Source organism: Macaca nemestrina, chromosome 6 (genome assembly GCF_043159975.1).
Source record: "Macaca nemestrina isolate mMacNem1 chromosome 6, mMacNem.hap1, whole genome shotgun sequence".
Classification (NCBI taxonomy): domain Eukaryota; kingdom Metazoa; phylum Chordata; class Mammalia; order Primates; family Cercopithecidae; genus Macaca; species Macaca nemestrina.
Window position 1 is genome coordinate 31,239,793 of NC_092130.1, and position 19,062 is coordinate 31,258,854.

The 19,062-nt window shown below is 41.1% G+C and overlaps 1 protein-coding gene across 4 annotated transcripts in view; it reads left to right on the forward strand.

Annotated features, from left to right (window-relative positions):
* LOC105466895 (SH3 domain and tetratricopeptide repeats 2) overlaps positions 1–19,062 on the forward strand; it is a 91,323-nt gene that overhangs the window by 7,624 nt on the left and 64,637 nt on the right. For 3 of the 4 annotated variants that reach the window (XR_011624586.1, XM_011716063.2, XM_071098238.1), the window contains exons 2-8: positions 3,334–3,432; positions 7,924–8,051; positions 11,302–11,407; positions 13,104–13,247; positions 14,329–14,530; positions 15,295–15,368; positions 17,512–17,707. Coding sequence is in view for 3 of the 4 variants with exons in the window: in XM_011716063.2 (XP_011714365.2) it covers positions 3,334–3,432; positions 7,924–8,051; positions 11,302–11,407; positions 13,104–13,247; positions 14,329–14,530; positions 15,295–15,368; positions 17,512–17,707 (949 nt within the window). In the remaining variant the exon portion in view is untranslated. Of the gene's footprint in view, positions 1–3,333; positions 3,433–7,923; positions 8,052–11,301; positions 11,408–11,432; positions 12,139–13,103; positions 13,248–14,328; positions 14,531–15,294; positions 15,369–17,511; positions 17,708–19,062 lie in introns of those variants that run through there. The other variant, XM_071098236.1, reaches the window with a different exon arrangement.

The following is a 19,062-nucleotide window of genomic DNA, read 5'->3' on the forward strand; positions in this document are numbered from 1 at the left end:
TTCTAGTTGCAGTATATTCTAGGTATCCTAGTTGCTCTATATCCTCACAAACATTTGGCTTTATCTGTCTTTTTCATTTTAGCCAGTCTGTGTAGTTGTGTTCCACTGTGGTTTTACTTTTCATTTCCCTGATGAGGTGAAACAAATTTTCATGTATTTATTGGCTGTTTGGATATTGTCTTTGGTGAAAAGTTTATTCAAGCCTTTTGCCCATTTTTCTGGTGGGCTGGCTACCTATTTCTCACAGATTTTTGGCATTCCTTATATATTCTATGTTTGAATTATTTGATGACTATACTTATGTATAATCAATATTTCTTGTACTCTGTCACTTGCTTTTCAGTCTCTTAATTGCATCTTTTGATTAATAGAAGTTTCTAATTTTAATGTATTACTATTTATCCATTATTCCTTTTGAGGGTAGCATTTTTTCCATACTGTTTAGGAAACCACTGGCAACATCAAGTCATGCAGATATTCTTCTATATTTTCTATAAGTTTTTTTGCATAGACATCTTTTTAAAAACAATTATCTAAAAAATTCTGATACAGACAGTTCACATATCACATTTTGCAAAACCTTGCAATTTTCTGCTCTAAGCCTCACAAATCCTTAAAAAGCTATGCACCCTTTCCCCAAGCCAGGGTCCCCATCCTTGACTTCCCTTCTTCAAGATGGGCTCACCTCACAAGCCCTCATTGTCAGGTTATTGTATTTTCTTGGAGAACTCTACAGCAGGGACACACTCGCAAACTTGCCAGGGCTGGGTGTAAATGAGCGATGGAATAGGGTGGGGACCATGGTGGCTGGAGAACAAATGTCCTGTAGAGCGACAGCAACCACTCAGCCCCAGCTGACTGTTGCCATATGACAATGAGACTCCTGGGCTACAAATCTTCCACGTTTCGAAACAAACCCAAGCATCTGGGTTATGTGGAACATTTCAATTTCTAAATGATGTCAAGCAGTTCAAATTAAAAATTCACTGTGTGGGCCAGAAAAAAATAAAGAAGATGTTTGTGGGTTTGCTGTAGTCTATGGTCAAACTCTGTCCCAGGAAAGCAGGCTGCCACTCCAGGTGTGGTCCTGGGAGCAGCAGGAGGAGTATCACCTGTGAAAACATCAGAAATGCAGAACCTCAGCTTTCAAATACTGAAGCAGAATCAGCATTTTATCAATATCCATAGGTGATTCATAGGTACGATAAAGTTTCAGAAGCACCAATCTAGACATATGGTTCTCAACACTGGCTCAAATTAGAATCATTTGAAGAACTTCTTATTAAAAAAAAGATCTATGGCTGTACTATGGACTACAAAAATCTGAATCTCTAGGGATGAAGGAATATTTTTTCTTTTTATTCTTTTATTCTTTTTAATTTTTGTGGGTACATATTAGGTGTATATATTTATGGAATACATGAGATATTTTGATATAGGTGTATACAATGGGTAATAATCACATCAGGGTAATTCACATCGCCTCAAATATTTATCCTTTCTTTTTGTTACAAACAATCCAATTATACTCCTTTAGTTATTTTCAAATGTACAATAAATTATTGTTGACTATAGTCACCCTGTTGTGTTATCGAACATTCGATCTTATTTATTCTATCTAACTGCATTTTTGTACCCACTAACTTCCCTACTTTCCCCCAACACACACACCCTTCCCTGCCTCTGGTAACCATCATTCTACTCTTTTTCTTCATGAGTCCAATTGTTTTAATTTTTTTTTTTTAGCTGGGATGAAGCAATATTTTTAAAAGGCAACCTAGATGATTCAAATAGGCAGCTGGGGTTCAAAAGCACTAATTTAGATCAATCCTTCATTTGTAAGTGGGGAAAGTAAAAACTCACAGAGTGGACAGGTGAAGTGTCTTGCCCAGGGTCATTGAACTCATGTATGGGAAGATTTGATTTGTGCTCATTCTCATTTCTCGTTATTCCCAAGCCAGTGCCTTTTTGCTGCAGTTGCTTTTGCTTCCTCGGGGCAGAACTGAAAAATGATCCTGTTCGACTGTAGCTCATTGCTGCCAGGTTTCCAGCTAAGCTGCTTAGCTTTCAGCACTGAACAGCTAACAAGATTTACTGGATGAAGAGCTGACAGGCCCCTGCTTCTGCCTATTCCAGCTGAAATCCACTTCATTCTTCATGTACATCACCCAAAACAGTGCTAACTGCTCCCACTGTGAAGAAATGGAAGGTCCTCAACTTGGGTGTCAAAATCCCCCTCCATATTCACAGAATGGAGACACAGACTATTAGCAGCAATATGAGAATTTAGGTTCAACATTAACCAGAAGTGAGTGTGACTGCTCCACCCCTGTTGCATTCTTGAGCTGTATCATTAGAAGCACAGATCCAGTATGCAAAACTTGGTAGGCCTCTTTGGCTCTGATGCACAATTTTACAAGCAAATTCAATGAGTGACTCACAAATAGTGGTTGAGCCAAGGTTCTCTAACTCTGCTTTTCAGGACCAGGTAATACTTATCACATTCTGACTCCATAGTACAGTTCTTGAACAGGTTTATGGAAAAAAAGGACAGAATCCATCAACTAAAATTAATGTGTGAAGGACTTGAGTTTCCTTGTTGTATTTTGGGGATGCCATAAAGGAGACCCATGCTCTACAGCAATGTTTTTGACATTCCCCTCTGTGTCTACTTCATTATGCTTTATAGGCACACCATCTTCTTTCTTTTCAACTCGCTGCCATCAAAGTTTCCTCCTCCCCAGCCCTAGCCTGTGTCTTGATCTTCTTTCTTCTTCTTTTTACTCCACTTCTACCATTGTGAAGACAGTACTTTTCAGAGAGTTGGGAAGAAAGAGAGTCCTGACAGGACCCTATTTAATGGTCAGACAGAAGGACAGTTGGGGACAATTATACATGTCAGGGTCATTACAACCACACCCCAATTGTCTCCCTAATGATGCCAATGTCTGTCTCCACTCCAGCCCTTCCATTATCTGCCCCTATTGAACCTTAAGCCTTGCTGTAGTCAGATCTGTGATGACTTGTGTAGGCTCAATGTATGTTGAGCACCTTCAGTGTTCTAAGCCATGAGACCTAGTTTGATATGTGAATAGGGATCTGCTTTTCAATAAGATGGGCATACCCAGGTTGATGCTGGATTGAGATGGCATGTGTGACAGTTCTTTGATAATAGCTTAGATAATTACAAGGCAATGGTGATAACAATTAGAATTCTTCCATGCCACTAATTGTGGAAAAAAGTTGTCACTTGACAAAAACTGCAGCCTTGCTTATAACTTGCTTCCAACTTCCTTACACTCTTAAGATGACCTTTTATTTCATCTTCTACAGGTAAAGAAACTCCTTCCAAGGATCCAACTATATCGAGTGAGTGTATAGCCTCATCTGAATACAAGGAAAAATGTTTTCTACCACAGAACATGAATCCAGGTATCCAAATCCCAAAGACAAGCCCTATTCTTCCATGCTGAGTATTGCAGTAACCTCTTTATCTCTTCCATCTAAAGAGCCCCTCCCTCTTTCCCTTTTGATGAAAAGATTTTGACTATGCTATTTGCTTGCTCACAAATCTTCTGTTGCACCCCATTGCCTACAAAATTAATTTTAACTTTCTCAAGCTGTCACTCAAAGCTCTTCACAATCTGGCACTTATTAGGAGCTCCATACTTATTTGCTTTGTTAAAGAAAGTATACCATAACTTAAGATTTGAAGGTGTTGAGAGATAGGGGTAATTAAAATATTTATATTCAACATGGTACCTCAAAGAGTTGTTCATACATTGTTGCTGCTCAGAAAATCTTTGATGAATAAACACATGGGCAGCAAGCGGTGGCTCTTGCCTGTAATCCCAGCACTTTGGTAGGCTGAGATGGGAGGATCACTTGAGCCCAGGAGTTGGGGCCTAGCCTGGGCAACAGAGTGAGACCTCATCTCTAAAAAAAAAAAAAAAAAAATCAGAAAATTAGCCAGACATAGTGGCATATGCTTGCAGTCCCAGCTACTTGAAAGGCTGAGATGGGAGGACTGCCTGAGCCTGGGAGGTCGAGGCTGCGGTAAGCTGTAATTGCACCACTGTACTCCAGCCTGGGTAACAGAGTGAGACCTTTCCTCAAAATAAATAAATAAATGAATACATGAATGGCTGAATGAATATGTGGAGGCCACTTTTACATTCTATATGATACCCGACATAGTACTTTATATGTAGTAGGTTCCGAGTGAATATTTGTTAAATAAGTGAATAACTAAATGAATATGTGAAGTGAGATTGGCTTGAGCAGAAGGGCATCTGTATGAATCTTTCAGAAGCAGAAAAAGTTTTGAAATTAATGTGAAAAAAATCTTATTCTTAATACACATCCTCTCACAAAATCCCCTTTGAAAGACATTGATGAAGCCTGCAAAGAGAAAGTTGTCATCAGAGGAAAGGTGCATCTCAGCTGAACTCTGTACCAGAAACTCTGAGGACAAACCTGCAGAAGACTTGATTTCTGTTGTACAGTAGATGGGACCATTTTAAAGGGCAATTCGCATGCCAAATGATCCTCACATGTTTTTCTCATTTTTGCTTGCCCATTGCTAGGTGGAAGAGCCCAAATCTCCATTTAGCTGATGGGAAACAGAGTGTCAGAGAGGGAAATAACTTCACCACGACACAGTTAACACATGATGAGGAAGGGCCTTGTTCAAAACCACGACTCTCCTTCACCCTCCAAAAATGTAGCTCTCCCTGTAACACAAAATCTAGACTTGTGAAAAAGATTATAAATATTTAAAGGATCTAGACCACGTAAATAGATATTATATACATGTCACACCAGGTTCTTTCTTTTCCCAAATTCAGGCAAGATCGGGCGTGTTCAGGGTGGTATAGCCGTAGGCCTGATTTCAAATTCTGTCAAACTTCTTGGTTGACAATGAGAAAAACTTTGCCCTTTGTTTCTTGATACTGTGTTAATCTGCTTATCTGTCTGTTAGCTTGGACCACCCCCGAAAAAACCTGAATTACCATCTGTTGTTTCATGAGCTCTGTAGAGTCAGCATTTTGCCTTATCAATGCATGAAGGCCAGTGAACAAAGGGTATCTGTAGGTGAAACTGAACTGACCTCGGGCTGAACTTGTCCATCTTTCAGCATTTTCCACCCTGATGCTGTTTCCAGGAAGGTCACGGAGTAAGAAGTGGAGATGGCTGTAGCTGCCAACCTCTCCTTAATGTAGTGCAGTTGCAGACAGAATCAGTCAGACATATTATCACAATTACAGAACTGACTTTGAGAAGGATTAATCTGTGGCACAATCCACTTCATGAAAACAATATTGAGCTTGACTTCCTCCCTGCTCTAGTGATGCAGAGGGCACTGTAGGATCCCACTGTGGGCCCAGAAGTTCTGCCCTAAGTATCAGTTCTCACAGTTGAGATCTCAAGAGCAGTCTGCTTATTTAAGTCCAGGTCTTTTGAGTTCCATATTCATGGATTCATGTGCATGGCAAGGAGATTCACACCTAAGGCCCTGACTGTCAGTCAGCAGGGGCTACTCTAAGAGATTTGAATGGGTATTGTGGATCAGATGTTGGAAGGATGGATGAGATGGGTTTCATAGAAAGGAATCATAGAATCAGTTATTGCCAAGGTTAATAGTCATGATCATCTAAGGACAGCCAGCCATGAGCAGTACTTGCTGGTGATGGAGAGGTGAGGAGGGGCAACAGCTAATGCTTAATGTGTTTATTGAATATTTAACATGTACCAGGCACTGAGTAAAAAGATTTATATGCACGATGTTATTTAGGAAGAATTTTTTTTTTTTCCCCCTTGAGACAGGGTCTTGTTCCATTGCCCAGGCTGGAGTGCAGTGGTGTGATGTTGACTCACTGTGACCTCAGCCTCCTGTGCTCGAGCCATCCTCCTATCTCAGCCTCTGAGTAACTGGGCTACAGGCATGCACCACCATGCCCAGGCCATCATGTCTGGCTAATTTTTTTTTTCTTTTTTTGTCAGAAGACAGGGTTTTGGCACGTTGCCCAGGCTGGTCTTGAATTCCTGAGCTTAATCTCTCCTCCTCTCTTGACCTCCCAAACTGCTGGGACTACAGGCATGAGTCATTGCACCCAGTCTAGTAAACATCTTAAAACCCCTGTGGGATGGGTACCATAAAAGCCATTTTGATAAAGGGAAAAGCCATGCACAGAGAGGTGATTAATTGTTTAAGGTGGCACAGTTACTGAGGGACAGAGCCCAGTCTTGAGCTGGAGGCTGCATGACCCCTCCCTGGGCTTCATCTTTGTGCCGTACCTCCTCCTAGAGCTCAGCATGCCATGAGGCTACCAGATGGAGGCCTGGATGGATGGGGGCTGCTGAAGAAAAGGGGATTGCATGAGATTAGAGGACAAGCCTAGGAGGAACTGAGTGGAACAAACACCCACGTGAAGTTTACATCAAAGTCAGGTCATTTGGGAATGTCGTAGAAGAGCTCATTTGCAGCCACAGCATTTTCACGACTTCTAGGTTAAAGATAAGCCTTTTAAAGGTAGAAGTCCACAGCTGCTTTGTGGACTCAGGCCAGCATGATAGGGGTCATCTCTAATGTACTCAGGAATTTAAAATGGTCCTGGCAAATTGAGGCTGGAAGTGAGACCTCTGTGATGATCTATTCCAATGCCTTCTCGGTTTATTGGTTTATTGTGTTGAATAATTCTTAACAGGATTGCTGCTTACTGTCTAAAGAAGACACATTGCAAAGTGCAATTATACAATGAACCTCCTCAGTGTGACTTTTCTTTTTTTTTTTTTTTTTTGAGACGGAGTCTCGCTCTGTCGCCCAGGCTGGAGTGCAGTGGTGCGATCTCGGCTCACTGCAAGCTCCGCCTCCCGGGTTCACGCCATTCTCCTGCCTCAGCCTCCCGAGTAGCTGGGACTACAGGCGCCCACAACCGCGCCCGGCTAATTTTTTGTATTTTTAGTAGAGACGGGGTTTCACCGTGGTCTCGATCTCCTGACCTTGTGATCCGCCCGCCTCGGCCTCCCAAAGTGCTGGGATTACAGGCGTGAGCCACCGTGCCCAGCCAGTGTGACTTTTCTCGACAACACTATCCAAAGGACTTCAAGCACTCCATCTCTCTGTCTCTTGACCCCATTAATTTTTTTTCATAGCACTCTTCTCCATCTGAAACTATTGTGTTTGTGGAATTTCTTGCGTAGTTACTCACTTACTAAGAAGAATAGAAGCTCCATCAGAACAGGGACTGCCTGTTTTGTTCTCTGCTGAGAAGCCCGTAAAACAGCTTCTGGCTCACAGAAAGCTCTCAATGAGTATCTGTTAAATGAATGTGCATTTTGGAGAAATTAAAGGTAGACTTTAATACATTAACTAATTACCCTGACAAACATTAATAATTGCAGTATCAGAAAAAACAGGTTAGAGAAAATGCGTTTATGTGTAATGTGTTTATGTTTATGTGTATGTGTTTATGTGTAATGCACAAAGTATATGTCTATTACATAAGATAATTTGACATATAAGTACATTTCCTTAAATATGAGTAAAGTCCTATTGATTCTAAACTTTCACAAGTTATTCACAGGGAGTGATGTATGTCCTAGCTGGTCCTGTGTCAGCACCATCCCATCAGTGACAGGCAGTGTAGGAATAAACCCTGTGCAAAGCAGAAATAACCAACGTGAGTGCATCAACTCTTGTGATTCCAGAGCCCTCCTGGGTTCAGTATGTGTTTTTCCTCTAGGGAGGACCATTTAAAGGGGTGCTCCAAGGAGTGTTAAGACCCCTCTCATCTGTAACTAATGAGGACACCAGTTGAGGGTTCAGGTATACATGTAGGGGAAACACTGTGGGTTTATCTAACTCTTTCTTCCATTTTATTCTATTTCCAGCCTGATCCTTCTCTCTCTGTTCTCTTTAAGACCTGACACTCTCCTTCTGTGTAAAGAGCCGCTCCAGGAGGTGTGTAAACGGACCCTTGCAGGAAGCTGCTCGGAGGCGGCTCTGGGCGCTGGAGAATGAGGACCAGGAGGTGCGCATGCTGTTTAAGGTGAGCATGAAGGAAACAGGTGAATGCATGAAGGAAACAGGTGAATGCTGAGTGCTGACGGTGTCAGTCTGCTATAGGATCCCTAGCACCTAAGACAGCATCTGGAACAAAGTAGGCCCTTGGAAAAAACATCTAATAGGTAGACTGAATGAATGAAAGATTCCGTGCACATTCTCTGCACAGGAGTGGAGAGGAATGGGCAGGAGCTCTGAATGGGATAACTTGGAGTTGCTGAGTCAGAGAAAATTTGGTTTTAAATCTTCTGTTAGTTGTGTGATCTTTGACAAGTTACTTAACCTATATAGAATGGTAATTGTTATAATACATACCTCATTAAGCATACTTTTTTTCTAATGTGATAATTTCAATTTCTTTTTTTTACTGTGATACAATATACATAACATAAAATTTTCCATTTTAATCATTTTTTAAGTGTACAATTCACTATGGCACTAAGTACATTCACAATCTATGCACCTCCAGAACTTTTTCATCATCTCAAACTGAAATTTCACATCTATTAAACAATAACTCCCACTATCCCCATGTCTCAGCTCCTGGTAACCACTAAGTATATATTTTTAAAGTACTAAGATTGCCAGTTAAAAAACAATACCTTATAAATACGTGGGTGAGGGGAGAAAAAAAAAATAAAGTAAATAAACCAATTTCTCATCTTTCATAGTAGGTAGATAATATCTTCATTTGTTAAAACCAAGAAAGAAGGGTGTGATCAAATTATTTACAGTTTAGGATGTACTAAGGAGGAGAACTAAAGTCAGAAATGGAAAAAAATTGTTTCGACTAGAGGTAGGGAAAGGATAATATTACTTTACATAATAAACTAATATGTTCTAGTTACTTTTTACAGTTTCTGCAGGAATCTGGTACAAACTGAAAGAGAAAAGTGGTCTGAATGTCATGCAGCTGAAAAAGATAATGTCTGGTTTTTCAGGGAGAAAACATGAGATGGTATCAGCAGAGAGCTTGGCATTGTGTTTGGTGATATGTGTTCTATAAATAGTAGCTACGTTTTTTTGAATTTCATTTTATTTTTTTAATACCTGGAATTCAGGAGCTGGGAGACATTGGCTGCTATTGGTACTGTAGATTTTCCTTTATTTTGAGTCTCATTTGGTATGGCAGGAGCAGGGTTGATTGAGAGAGCTGGTCTGCTGGGCTGAAGCTTGAGTCAGACAAACTTGTGGGCTAAAGTTGAGGTCTGGAGTCAGCTAGATCTGAAATCTAATCAAGGTTCTCTGCAACGTACTCCCTGAAGGTGACCTTGGACAATTTGCTTAACCTCTCTGTGCCTTGGCCCCCTTGAATATACAACAGGGATAATGTCATTTTTCATTAGATCTAAGATGCCACTGATTATAAAATGCACTGTTATTTTATGTACCTCCAAAAAAGAAAACAAATGCTTCCAATTATGGTTGATGACACACTTCCTTATCTTTTAGTTCAGAAGTGGTTAAATGTGATCAAAGCACATTTTGGAATGGACTAAATACTGTCATTGCGTTCTCTTCATAGGACTTTTGTTGGAGTTAAATGACATATTGCTCATAAAGCTCTGGGTGAAGTGCCAGGGATGTAGTAAATTCTCTATAAGTTGATTTTTACCTAGCACCCCTTCCCTAATGATGGATCTGGGGCCTCCTGGGGTTTGGTATGGCAGAAGGAACCCCAGAGTTCTGATTTTACTGAACTGGGGCTTTTCTTCTGGATTCTTCTATCTTCTTCTGCCTCTAAGTTTCCCTCATGATAGGGCTCCTGGAGTTGGTACTGATGACAGCACCTGACCTGGTGGAGGGATGTTCTGACCATTACTTGTTATAGTCAACTCCAGAGGCTTGAACAAATAATAGATGTAAGGGAAAACTAAGTCTGGGCAGTGATTCAGACCTGCTTTTTTTTTTAGGTATTAAAAAAAAACCCATGCTGGGCACGGTGGCTCACGCCTGTAATCCCAACACTATGGGAGGCCAAGGTGGGTGGATCATGAGGTTAGGAGATCGAGACCATCCTGGCCAACATGGTGAAACCCTGTCTCTACTAAAATACAAAAAAATTAGCCGGGTGTGGTGGTGGGTGCCTGTAGTCCCAGAGGCTGAGGCAGGGGAATCGCTTGAACCCGGGAGACAGAGGTTGCAGTGAGCCGAGATTGCGCCACTGCACTTCACTCCAGCGTGGCGACAGAGCAAGATTCTAAAAAACAAACAAGCAAACAAGCAAAGAAACAAAGAAACAAACAAAAACAAACCCAAGAGGCTTATAGTCCTCTCGCTCTCCTTATGAGCATGTAAGTTGGAATGCCTTCCTGGGGGACAGTTGGGTGACTGCATTTTAGGATTGAAAATGTGCATATCCTTGCATTTCCAATTGCACTTCTTAGAATTACTTGTTAAAACAATTAAGAATGTGCGCAGAGATTTAGCTATAAAGATGCTTATCATAGTACCATTTAGGATTTTAAAGAATGTGAAACAATCCAAACGTAAAACCATAAGGAAATGATAATAATGCATTATGTTAATGCAACAATGGCCTATCTAACCATTAAGAATGGTGTAAACTATGTGATGACATGGAAGATGCTCTGCAAAATATTGCTTAGCAGCAAAAGAAGATTGCAAAATAATTTATGCAATGTGATTCTATGTATGTGAAATAGTTGTATGGAAACTCGTGTAGGAAAAAAGATTCAAAGTTCTTACATGAAGGTGCTAACATTGATGATCTTTAGGGGTGAGGACTGGGATGATTATTTTTGTGTGTTTTGGTTTTTCTGTTTTCAGCTTTATATTAATAAAAATAATCATTAGTCATAGACTCACAATCAAATTTGCTTTCAAGATGCCTTCTATGAATCATCCTCCTTTATCCTCCCACATACACTTTTTTTTTTAACACAAAAAGTAGCATTCTCTGCACATATTTCTATTCCCTGGCTTCTTTTTGCTGCTGCTGTATAGCAGTATTATATCTGGAGCCTATATCAGTACACAAAGAGCTTCTTTCTTCTTTTCTGTGGCTGTATAATACAATATTTCACTTAATGGATAAATTGTACTCTATTTTAGCCAATCTCTTATTGATGAATATTTAAGTTGTTTCCATTTTTTGGTGATGTAAAAATCAATGCCATAATCAAGAAGTTCATACAGAGTATTTGGTCTATATACGAGCTTGCTAATGGGACACTTCTGTCATCCCAGGCTGACTTATTGTTTTCTTTACGTAGGACCTCTCAGCAAGGTTGGTCAGTATCCAGTCTCAGAGGTCCCAGTTTCTCATCACCTTCAAGACCATGGAGGAAATTTGGAAGTTCTCCACGTACCTTAATTTAGGTATGATACAAAGCCAGCAGGTGGAGGATGACCTCCTCCACAGTTTAGCCAACTTGTAGGGCTTGACATTAAGGAATTGGTGTGGCTCTGGTAATTAAGAGAAATAGAGCCTTAAAAAAAGATGATTAACTTTTGAAATATCACAAAATGCCTCAAACTAAATCTAAAGCATATATTAACTATTATTCTAAAATGCCATATGAAGAAGTTTGCTTTTTTTGTGTCCAGGGAGATCCTTTTTTATTAGATAACCAGTCAACTGGAAAACAGTTATTGGTCATCTACTAAGTTCAAAGTACTGAAATAGATGTGAACCTGGTGCTAGTGTGTGTGTTTTAAACTATAAGGAATTAATCTTGAGTAAGAGCAAAGTAGCTGCTCAACATAGTAAACAGATGTGTTATCGCATGTATTTGGAAAAGAGTTAAAGAAAGAAATAGGGAAATTATCTGCTTATAGCATCCTAAGGCTGCAGGGTTTTCTAGAAGGTAAAGAAGGACATTGGGATGCAGCATCAGTTCCATTGTGGTGGGAAATGGTTCACCTGCCTTCTCCAGAGAGAACAACTTATAATAGGGAAGTTAAAGCAAAGCCAAACAAAACAAGAGGCCACCTAATTTGATGGATGTTTTATATCTCTCAGAAAATGCTGGGCTCCATGCCGACATACACAAGGACAGATTTTGTGCAGGGGTGGAGGGTCAAGACGACTCATGACTGGAAGACATAAGGTATAACTTCTCCTCTTATGGTCTGGAGATCTGCTGTCCACACTACACAACTCTTTCCTGACGATCAGACATCCTCACTATTCAAACTGTGCTCCATAGACCGGCTGCATTGGCAGCACATGGGATCTATTTAAAAAAAAAAAAAAAAAAAAAAAAAGAGAGAAGCTCAACCCTATCTCAGACCTTCACTAAGCATCTGTAGTTTAATAAGATCCCCATGTGATTTGTGTGCACATTAAAGTTCAAAAGTGCAATTATAGAAGATACATAAGGCCTAGATCAGCACAATGGATAGTCAGGATGGAAACAGAAAGGCTTTTGCATCTTAGGAAAAAGAAGAAGGCTCAAGAGAAGCAATGTGAGTAGTCATGTTTATGGCCATGTTTAAAATACTATGTATAATTACTAGAGTTTTCTAATATACATAGTTTTTAGTCTGCGTTTACCAGAGAGATCTTCTGGGCATTGGAGGAGGGGCAGGGTCAGAGCTGGTAGGTGGAAGCAAATCCGGACTCCTGAAATTCACTGAGGGGGAACCATGTAGCACCTCTTCAGCCACTGCATCATCAGGGGCACAGTAGTTTGAACCTCAGGTCTGGAGAACTTTAAGGGGGCACTAGGAACCCCCATAGTCAACACTGTAAACTTGGAGACCTCCATGGATATATTAGAAAAAGGCAGTTGGTTTTGGTCATCTCATTACTCATTTATGGAAACCCACGATATGTCAAAATGGTAAATAACATTTAGAAATGACTTGTATTTCCCCACAGATGTTGAGAAGACTCGACTCATTCTAGAAAATGTCTAGCTTTCCCTCTTATGCTGTTTTAATTCCGGTTAAATGGCAGGTTGGGGCTTGTGGTCTGGGAATCAAGCTCAGGAGGGAATTTTCTCACTCTCTTCTGTGCTCAGCTATGTCAGAAATGATTTTGTTCAGAAATCCTGTTGGCTTGACTTCTTAGGCTATGTATCCGTGTGTCTGGAACATCTCCTCTTTGACCACAAGTACTGGCTCAACTGCATATTGGTGGAGGATACGGAGATCCAAGTGTCTGTAGATGATAAACACCTGGAAACAATATACTTGGGACTCCTGATACAGGAAGGTGAGTGCAGCATAAGGGTAGGGATGGGGTCTTATTCAGATATTTGCTACTGGTGGCCCTGAAATAAGCAGGATATGAACGGAGGGAAAAATCATTGAAACATGGAATATTCATAAATGAACCCACTTGTTATAATAGTACTTTGAACATTCCTCTCAGTTAAACACCGACATTACATGAACAGCTGTGCTGGTCGGTCTCGCTGATTGATATTAGAGCTGCTTGGAGAGTTTTACTAAGATACCCATGTCAGGGCTCCACTTAGGCCCATTAAATCTCTAAAGGTCGGGGCCCAGGCATTGGCATATTTTGGAAAGTTTTCCACATAAATCTAATGTCTATCCAAAATCGAGAAACACTTTTCCAAACATGTGATAAAATTTGATTGTAAAATAAAGTTGCAAATGTTGCAAAACTTGAAGTTTTTTATGAGATTGAGGAAGGTGATGTTGAGGAACCTCTTGGAGCACCTCTTGATCTGTTTATAGGTGAGAGTCCCATCAAGGTTATCATCTACCAGTTAACAACTATGAGGTGGATAAGCCTGATGACATCACAGACACATGGAAAGAGCCAGATTTGCATATGATATTTTTGCAAAAAGGATTCTTCTTAGGATTGCATTACACAAATATTGCATGAAGGAAAAAATTTAATATCATGCTATTATAAAACTTATTGGAGTAATTATATTCACCCAAACTAATTTAATCAATTCCTTTTTGGTTCTAATTTTAATCATGAGGTTGCAACAATAAATGAAATTCTGTTCAATATAAACATATTTTCACAAGTTTTCATCCCTTTTTCAAGATAAAGTCCCAATTAAGCCTTTTTCTCATAGATTATTAGAAATGTCGGTGTCTGTTTAAACTGAATTCCCTCTCAATGGCTTTTTTCTTCCTGGTATCAGCTTTCCTGGGATCATAAGGCCTCTTTTACTGTCTCCCCCATGAAATGTCTGCTTTACTTCCAGGAGGAAAAGCACTCCAGCTCTGGATAGAAACATTACTTCGTGTGATAATCCCTTTTCACTTCCTGCTACTCCTTGGAAAACCATCGCTTTTCTCATTATCCACAGGCCACTTCTTCTGCAGAGCCCTGTGCTCTGTGACTCCACCAGCTGAGAAGGAAGGGGAGTGCTTGACACTTTGCAAGAATGAGTTAATCTCAGTGAAGATGGCAGAAGCAGGGTCCGAGCTGGAAGGCGTGTCCTTGGTGACAGGTCAGCGGGGCCTGGTACTGGTGTCAGCCTTGGAGCCTCTGCCTCTCCCTTTCCACCAGTGAGTAGCCATCTGCCTCCTGGGAGCAAGTCCCAGAGCAGACTGAGGTCTGCACAGAACAGAGTAGGCATGCTTTCAGATATGGGCATCCACAGTGTGGAGGAGAGAACAGATTCTGGGTGGCTCTTTATCTTTCTGTCTTTTTCTCTTCTTTTTTAACAATCAAGGTTTGTACAATCTGATGAAATTGGAGACAACTCTAAATTTCAGATGGGCATTGTAACAACTCTAAATTTCAGATGGGCATTGTACTTAGGAGCAAATATACCACATGACTGCCAATGTAGTGTTTCTCTATGTATGGACTGGGGACCACTTGTCTGGGCCTCCTTAGACTCTCTTGGGGTTGAGTTTAGGAATCTGCATTTTAAATAAACTTCCCAGGAGATGTTTTTCACACTAAAGTTTAAGAATTCCTGCTGGAGGATATGATAAACTTAAATATACAGATTGACAGTAAACATTACCTCACACCATGGACCTGTGTGTGGCTCTGGCAGAAATCCGACAGTTCAAATGTGAAGGGATTGTTCGTTAGTTATTTAACTGACAAACTACTTTCGGAGTCACAAAATATCCCAGGTCTGCTAACTTCTCACCTTTTCACATGTCCTGGCAAAAAGTAAGTTCTCAATAAACGTTTGCTATCATTTAAATAAGAGAAAAAACAATACTCATCATCATCATTATAATGATGGACTGTTCTGTTCCTTGTTGCAATTTTTTGAAATCCGTATTTGCAAACCCCATATTTTCATTGGCAGGTGGTTCCTAAAGAATTATCCAGGAAGCTGTGGCCTTTCCAGGAAGAGGGATTGGACAGGCTCCTATCAGATTGGTACGGCTGAGTCAAAAACATAGTATTGTTAGGGAGATAATGTTGTCCTGTCTCTCAATTTTATCTGCAGGTTTAGAGTCAGTTGATGTGAATTTCTGTTTTGTCTCTGCTAGGAACTGGATTTAGGGAAGCCAGTTTCTGTCTGTGCACATGGTTTTCCCTGCCTGTGAAATGAGAGGTCTCAATCCAGGGGGCAGCTACAAATGCCTACAGGTGTGGGCAGGACACACAGATGCTAGGGGGCCTGGATGGAAGGTGTTAGGGAATAGCAGGAACAATTAGGGATTTTAAGATACATGAGTGAAAAAAGAGCCTGTTGTGGGCCAAATTAAATGTTTTATGAGCCAAATGCAGCCTGTGGGTTGCCTGTTTCAATCTCTGGTCAAAACATTCTCTAATTTCCCTTGGAGTTTTGTAAAATTAACTTTGAATTTAGGAAGAGTAGAAATGCCTGGCACATAAGGGTACTCAGTAAAAATTTGTTGAATAAATGAATTATACACACACACACACGCACAATTTAAATAATCTCTGTATGTGTGTATACACACGCATATCTGTAAGTAGTGTAGATATGTATCTACTGGATAATGAAGTCCAACACTTTTTAGACATCTAGAAATACCTTCTGTTCATCTTCATCCATAGAACTCCCCTTCACCCCCCTCCCACACACTCCTACCACAAAATACAATTTTATAAGTGCTAAACCCAAATAACATAAAAAAAGAAATAGAAGGATTATGGAACCAAGACATCAGATCTAATCAGTTATTGATGACGAACCAGATTTTTGGCTTCCTAAAGCAGTTCAGACTTGTAGTTAGAATGCAAGGCTTTGAAGTCAGTTCTAGGTTCAAATTCTGGCTCCCCAACTTAAAACCAAGGTGGTCTTGGCCAATCCACCTGCCCTATGTTGCAACTTCCTCATTAGTAAAATGATACAATAAAACCGACTTCAATGTTGTTATGAGAACCAAACAAAATGACATCCATAAACCACTCTGTACAGTTTCTTATACAATGTAGATATTTAACACGTGGTAGATCCCATCAACCCTTAGAACAGTGGGAATTTCTGATCTTGAAAACACAAACTAGAAACTTGACCAAAAATGTCAGAAAAAATAGGCTAGTAGCTTTAGCAGAGAAGCTAAAGCAAATATCGAAACTAAGACACATAAAAGCCATTATCTCCACCAGGGCAGGATTCATAGAGAGGCTAACTAGCAGTCGGAAGACTTAAGTTCTTGACCCGGTTTTGCCACACATACAATCCTTAGGCAAATCACCTACCCTCTCTCTCCCTCTGTAATCTGGGAAAAGGGGATTCTGATCGTTTCCTTGCCCTTTAAGGCTCTTGGGAAGACCTGAGAAAGTGAATGCAGATTGTACTTTGTAAACTGGACAGAAAAACATTTATCAAAAGGTCATTGCTAGATCTTAGCTAGGCAATTTATCAGTTTGAGTAATTACCATAGTCAGAAAGGGAGTCTTTTAGATCCTTCTAAGTCATTAGCAGCTTTCTATTCCACCAGCGGTAATGAGGCTAATGTTCATTGAGGGTTGACCAGGTACCAGGCATTGTGCACTGTATCTCTTTGATTCTTTTTAATATTTATAAGCAGCAGGTATTCTTATTATCCCCGTTTTACAGTTGGGGAGACTGAGAGTCATAGAGGCCAAGGGAGCTGGAAGGACATGGAAAGCTTCTCTGGTCGAGTGGTTCTCACACACTGGTCTGTGGATTTGTGTCAACCATGACAAAGCGTTTACATGACAGTTGCAAAATCAGACAAACCAGGACAATACAGCAAGCTTTCCAGTTTCCTATAAGCTACGTTTATTCGTTTTTAAGGCATATCCACTATCTGAGAATATCTTTTTTTATGTTTGTTAAGACATCTTTTCTTCGGTGAAAGTGGATTGTAGTTCTTTTAAAAATATGTCCTAGATTGGCAAAACGAAAAGCCAATTGTGCTGAGTCATTCCTGCCAATTTTGGGGTGGGGAGAGGAGTGAACTATTACTGGTCCTTGACATTCTAAAGTCTGGGAATCCCTCATTTTCTATTGCATTGGAAGGTGATGGGAGGCTCATCTGTTCACGTCTTCTGTAGCTGATCTCTGTGCTATTTTCCACAGGCAGAGGACGCTGTAAGGCCATGAAGAGTTATGAGCCAGAAGAAAAGGATGAACTGAGTTTCTACCAGGGAGAAAGCATTGAAATCATTGGCTTTGTCATACCTGGGCTTCAGTGGTTCATTGGAAAGTCGACGAGTTCAGGACAAGTGGGCTTTGTCCCCACCAGGAACATAGATCCTGATTCTTATTCCCCAATGTGAGTATTGACAGTGAGCATATCCTGGAGCTGGGCTGCCTTTCCCAGGGTTCCCTCCTCTCTTTGAGCAGATTTGCAGTTGAGCTTCGAGGGTGCCCTGGTAACATGGAGCCAGAAAAGCACATTCTGACACCAAGGTTGATACAGAGACTGATAGAAAGGAGAGAATGCATCAGTTCAATTTATTTTAACAGGTGGTCACTGAGGACTTCCTCTGTGCAAGGAGGGAAGCAAAACTCCAAGACAAAGGGCGTGCTGTTAAGCACTGAGGGTGCGGTTTTGGTACTTGGATCCTGCTACCCACCCTGTCTAACCACAGGGCCCCTTCAGAGGAAGGGCACACACGGGGAATAATAGACGGGCAGTGTGCTGATCCCACGTAGGGCTGGGAGGTAGGTCTCATATAGATCTTCACTCATTCAGCTGTCAAGCTGAATGCCAATGTGTGACTTCAGCATTGGCTAGGAGGGCAGAGTGCTTCTCTTACTCTTTTCTGCCTTGAACCCAGAAAGGCTGGTTCTGAGGAGCAGACCCATTTGCCTGGCCAATCAGGAGAAGGTGGCCAGCCTGCTCCACCCAACCTGTCATGGAAGGACAGAGATATGGGGTATCGCCCCATCTTTTTGGAGTGGGGATAGGAAACAGTCGAAAGCCTGGGAGCAGGAAGTACATGGGGAAAGGGAGAGTTGGCTCCTAACATTGACTCAACATAACTCCCCACACTGGGAAAATGTGGTCCAAGAAATGTCTAAGGATCTGAACAGAGACTGAAATTCTTTCTCTTGTGGGAAACAGCCAATGAAGAGAGCAGACCAAGGGGCAGAAGCTCCGTGTAAGCCCTGCCCTTCATGGGGAGAAGAGGAGACAGAAGGTTATTTTCTCCATGTAGAAATGTGGGAGTCCAAATAACTATAAACAAGGAAGACCACTCACTGAGCTCCTGGAGAGGGATGGAGAACTATGGGGACTTGTAAGGAAGAAAAGGATATCAAGAGAACTTCATGAAGAAGGTGACATGTGAATTAAGATTTGCACAATGTAAAATATTTCAACAGATGTTGATGGGAAAAGAGGTCATAGGCAGAAAAGTGAGTCAGTGCTCGAAGAACGACTCATGTAGTTGGGAGGAAGTTACCAGAAGGGCACTGGGGCGGCAAAGGTGGGTCCATGCTCTGGAAACCTGGGAATGCCTGTGTCAGGGCCCTGTCCTTAGCCCGGCAGAGAATGGGGAGCCACTGCATGTCTCTGAGCAAGAGTGACATATTGTGTGACTGGACCTTTTCTCTAGGAAATAAAACCTGGCTTCGGGGTAGGTGTGCATCATCAGGGGGAATCTGGAGGCAGGAGACTTGAGA